At 47.9% G+C, this 4970-nt stretch overlaps 1 protein-coding gene across 1 annotated transcript in view; it reads right to left on the bottom strand.

The window, feature by feature from the left end:
- LOC109909926 (contactin-associated protein-like 2) overlaps positions 1-4970 on the bottom strand; it is a 286511-nt gene that overhangs the window by 169124 nt on the left and 112417 nt on the right. The window contains exon 2 of the mRNA XM_031795298.1: positions 606-716. Within this exon, the coding sequence (XP_031651158.1) occupies positions 606-716 (111 nt within the window). The remainder of the gene's footprint in view (positions 1-605; positions 717-4970) is intronic.

Genomic DNA, 4970 nt, shown 5'->3' with positions numbered 1-4970 from the left:
TCTTACTGTTTGCAGCTCCACTCAAACTAGTTCTTATCCATTCCCACTTTAGACACAACAGAGAACGTTCATGAATGACTTCTGAGGCTGATAGAAGATCATTGGTGGGTAACAAACTGCTACTACTTGTCTGACTGTCACTGAGAGGGACGGAGGGAGGGAGGGACTGTGGAGTAATTGAATTAAAAAACAGGCTGGTGGTTTTATCGATTAATTAAAACATGGAGTGAAACTTCAAACAGCCCATGAAGAGAAGACAGTGGATCAGTAGAGGACAACATGTGGAATTTATGATTAGCTAATCTAAAACACTTTTAAAACTAGACACTTTGTCCCACTTTGGAAAAAAGGCACATATACTAGCGCACACACCCACACACCAACACCCACGTCGAAGCAGTCAGCCTTCACAACAGAGACTAATACTTGTCCTGTGTCTCATTGATTATGTGCCATCTCTATTCCACCCCCAAGGAAGGAAGCCCTTAGCAAATTGACTTATCACTAACGATTCATATCAATGTCACTACATCTGCCAGCCAAATGCAGCTTCTTTGTGTCTGTGTGTGTGTCTGTCTGTCTCTCTCTCTCAGTGTGTGTAATACCTCCTCTCCGGTTGAGCTTGGCGTAGCCTGGAGCGTATCCACTGGTGAAGACTGAGGAGGCAGTGAAGGCAGTGTGAGGGAGAGGAGAGGAGAGAGCCTCCTCACACTTCTCTACAGGAGAAAGAGAGGGAGAGAGAAAGAGAGAGAGAGAGAGAGAGAGAGAGAGGGAGAGAAAGACGGCAAGAGAGAGACAGCAAAAGAGAGCGAAAAAATAGCGAGAGAGAGAGAGAGAGAGAGAGAGAAAGAAAACAGGGTTATTATTCAAGTATATATTTTCATTAGTTATTCAGGTCTGTGTTCCCCAGCCAGTGTATGACACATACTGCACAGTAGTCATATCACAGAGTAAAACACTGCCACCTGTCTGGTGGAGTGAGCTACAGGCTCAATGATGTGGAACTTCACTGAGGCAAATACACACACACCTTAGCAAGGCCACATCTTCCAGTACATTAGGTTTACACAGCAGCTCAATCTCTGCCTCAGCCAAGGGAGGGAGACCGAAAGTGCAAGGCAGGAATGTGTGTATGTGTGTGTGTGTGTGTGTGTGTGTGTGTGTGTGTGTGTGTGTGTGTGTGTGTGTGTGTGTGTGTGTGTGTGTGTGTGTGTGTGTGTGTGTGTGTGTGTGTGTGTGTGTGTGTGTGTGTGTATGTGTGTGTGAGAGAGAGAGAGAGAGAGAGAGAGAGAGTCCCCAGTCACATAGTGGTGAAGGGAAATATGAGCGAGGTGGCCTATAGGTGGACTATAGGTGGACTATAGGTGGACTATAGGTGGACTATAGGTGGACTATAGGTGGACTATAGTAGCTTCACACCGGGGGGGAAGCAGACCATTTATCCCGGAATAACCTTAACGGTCCCGGTGTTTGATAATGTTACGCTCCCTGGTGAGACTGAACCGATCTGTGACATGATGTACTTTGTCTAACAACCATACTCCCTCCTACTCCCTCCTACTCCCTCCTACTCCCCCATACTCCCTCATACTCCCTCCTACTCCCTCATACTCCCTCCTACTCCCCCATACTCCCTCCTACTCCCTCATACTCCCTCCTACTCCCCCATACTCCCTCCTACTCCCTCATACTCCCTCCTACTCCCCCATACTCCCTCATACTCCCCCATACTCCCTCCTACTCCCTCATACTCCCTCATACTCCCTCCTACTCCCTCATACTCCCCCATACTCCCTCCTACTCAATCCTACTCCCTCCTACTCCCTCATACTCCCTCCTACTCCCTCATACTCCCTCCTACTCCCCCATACTCCCTCCTACTCCCTCATACTCCCCCATACTCCCTCATACTCCCTCCTACTCCCTCCTACTCCCTCATACTCCCCCATACTCCCTCATACTCCCTCCTACTCCCCCATACTCCCTCCTACTCCCCCATACTCCCTCCTACTCCCTCATACTCCCTCATACTCCCTCCTACTCCCCCATACTCCCTCATACTCCCTCCTACTCCCCCATACTCCCTCCTACTCCCTCCTACTCCCTCATACTCCCTCCTACTCCCTCATACTCCCCCATACTCCCTCCTACTCCCTCCTACTCCCTCCTACTCCCTCATACTCCCTCCTACTCCCTCATACTCCCTCATACTCCCTCCTACTCCCTCATACTCCCTCCTACTCCCCCATACTCCCTCCTACTCCCTCATACTCCCTCATACTCCTCCTACTCCCTCCTACTCCCTCATACTCCCTCCTACTCCCCCATACTCCCCCATACTCCCTCCTACTCCCTCCTACTCCCTCATACTCCCTCCTACTCCCTCCTACTCCCCCATACTCCCTCCTACTCCCTCCTACTCCCTCCTACTCCCTCATACTCCCTCATACTCCCTCCTACTCCCCCATACTCCCTCTTACTCCCTCCTACTCCCTCATACTCCCCCATACTCCCCCATACTCCTTCCTACTCCCTCATACTCCCTCCTACTCCCTCCTACTCCCTCCTACTCCCTCATACTCCCCCATACTCCCTCATACTCCCTCCTACTCCCCCATACTCCCTCCTACTCCCTCATACTCCCTCCTACTCCCCATACTCCCTACTACTCCCCCATACTCCCTAATACTCCCTCCTACTCCCTCCTACTCCCCCATACTCCCTCCTACTCCCCATACTCCCTCATACTCCCTCCTACTCCCCCATACTCCCTCATACTACCTCCTACTCCCCCATACTCCCTCCTACTCCCCCATACTCCCTCATACTCCCTCCTACTCCCCCATACTCCCTCATACTCCCTCCTACTCCCCCATACTCCCTCATACTCCCTCATAGTACTGACTGAGACCACCTGTGCCGTCACCACCGGTGAAAATACACACACACATGTACCCCAACACCCCACACACACACGTACCCCAACACCCCACACACACACGTACCCCAACACCCCACACACACACGTACCCCAACGCCCCACACACACTCTTCTGTAGCATCACCTTTCACAGCTCTTCTGAATTCTTTGTTGGACAGACAGAGAATGCGATGGACACATGTTGCCTACATTAAGCCTAATATTTGCTCTGATATTTGCTTTGAATGAAAATCTGGGGATGGTTTTCCTCTGTCCTGGTTTTATTAAAGACAAGCAGAATGAATGACTACAATGTCTCAGTCTAAATGCCAACCTACTCCTCTGAGAGAGACAGATGGAGAGGATGGTAGAAGAGGAGACATGCGATTACATTTATCTGTTCCATTTCTAGACTAAAGCAAATAGCTCCGAGCTGCACAAATAGCAAGCTGGACATGTGTCACTGACTGTCATCGGATGTCTCTGTTTTAAACAACCAAGGGCTAGGGAGTTATACAAGGTGACAGACTTTCATTCCAGCCAAGCACTAACACACCTAACTCAACTAATCAACAACACTTTGATAAGTTTAGTGTTAGTGGACGGAAAACACATTCTGTAATGAAAGTCGATGGGGAAAGGCATGAAAGTGAAACTAAAAGTGTTTAGCAAGAACCCTGCCTTTGGCCATTGCAATTATGATGGTTATTTTCTATTAGCTGGTATCATTATAAAGTAGACAATGTATCTATGGAAATGCACTAAAACCTCTCTCCTTCCCTCTCTCCCCCCTCGATGTCGAGAGACATTTCAACCTTGAGACAATCAGAGAGAACGAACCTCTGCAAACAAAAGGAGCAACAAGGAGGAGAAAAGAGGCTACTCATCCTGCTGGCTGTACTCGTATAATAGAAATGTGTATGAAGTCAGTGTACATACGTTCATGGTTCAACAATACTAAGATAGTTGACGGAGCAAAACAGAATACACATATGAGGACATTTTCAGATCAGTTTTGAGTGGCCAATGAAATCCATTCTATCCCTTGATGAAATCAGTGTAACAGGCTAGACAGTCAGTCAAGAATCTACTTTCCACAGCTAAATGCCAATGCATTTCTGTTTGTGTGTGTGCATGCACGTGTGTGTGTGTGTGTTTGTGTGTGTGTGTGCAAGCACATGTGTGTGTGTGTGTGTGTGTGTGTCCACAGGGAGTTAAATGCATTTGAGATGATAACCAGATGGCGGGACTTACCCCCACACAACCCATTGCACTCACAGACCCTCTGATAGTCGCTTACAGTCGGTATCCATTATTAGTTGTAATATAATATTGCTTTCAGAGTTACGTTCCAAAGTGGAGAAACGGAGAAAGGACTGGAAGGAATGATTACAGTAATTTTCCTCAGATTCACAGGATGAAAAGACTCCATCTAACATGTTGCGTTAACAATAGATGATTACAGTATCAATCCCTTTCACCACTTCTTTCTCCCTGTCCTTTCCTCTCTCTGTGCTTCCTTCGGAAATCCCCACAGGCTCCTGAAAGCACATCAGTTCTGAATTCCAAATGGAATGGGGATTTTAGGTTCATAAATTGATTTTATTAGAGGATAATAAAACCGACAACTAAAATGTAGCAACTGGAGAAGGGGTAGAATGGCTTTTGGAGAATGAGAACGTGAGAGAGAAAGACGCACACACACAACGGGCAGGTCCAGCAGTAATTAAGGGGTGAAACACACACACACAACAGGCAGGTCCAGCAGTAATTAATGGGTGAAACACAGACACACACACACACACACACACACACACACACACACACACACACACACACACACACACACACACACACACACACACACACACACACACACACACACACACACCACACACACACCACACACACACACACACACACACACACACACACACACACACACAAACATACAATGGGCAGGTCCAGCAGTAATTAAGGGGTGAAACACACACACACAACTGGCAGGTCCAGCAGTAATTAGGGGGTGAAACACACACACACACACACA

This window comes from Oncorhynchus kisutch, linkage group LG18 (assembly GCF_002021735.2).
Source record: "Oncorhynchus kisutch isolate 150728-3 linkage group LG18, Okis_V2, whole genome shotgun sequence".
NCBI lineage: Eukaryota > Metazoa > Chordata > Actinopteri > Salmoniformes > Salmonidae > Oncorhynchus > Oncorhynchus kisutch.
This window is presented reverse-complemented; position numbering and strand designations above follow the sequence as displayed.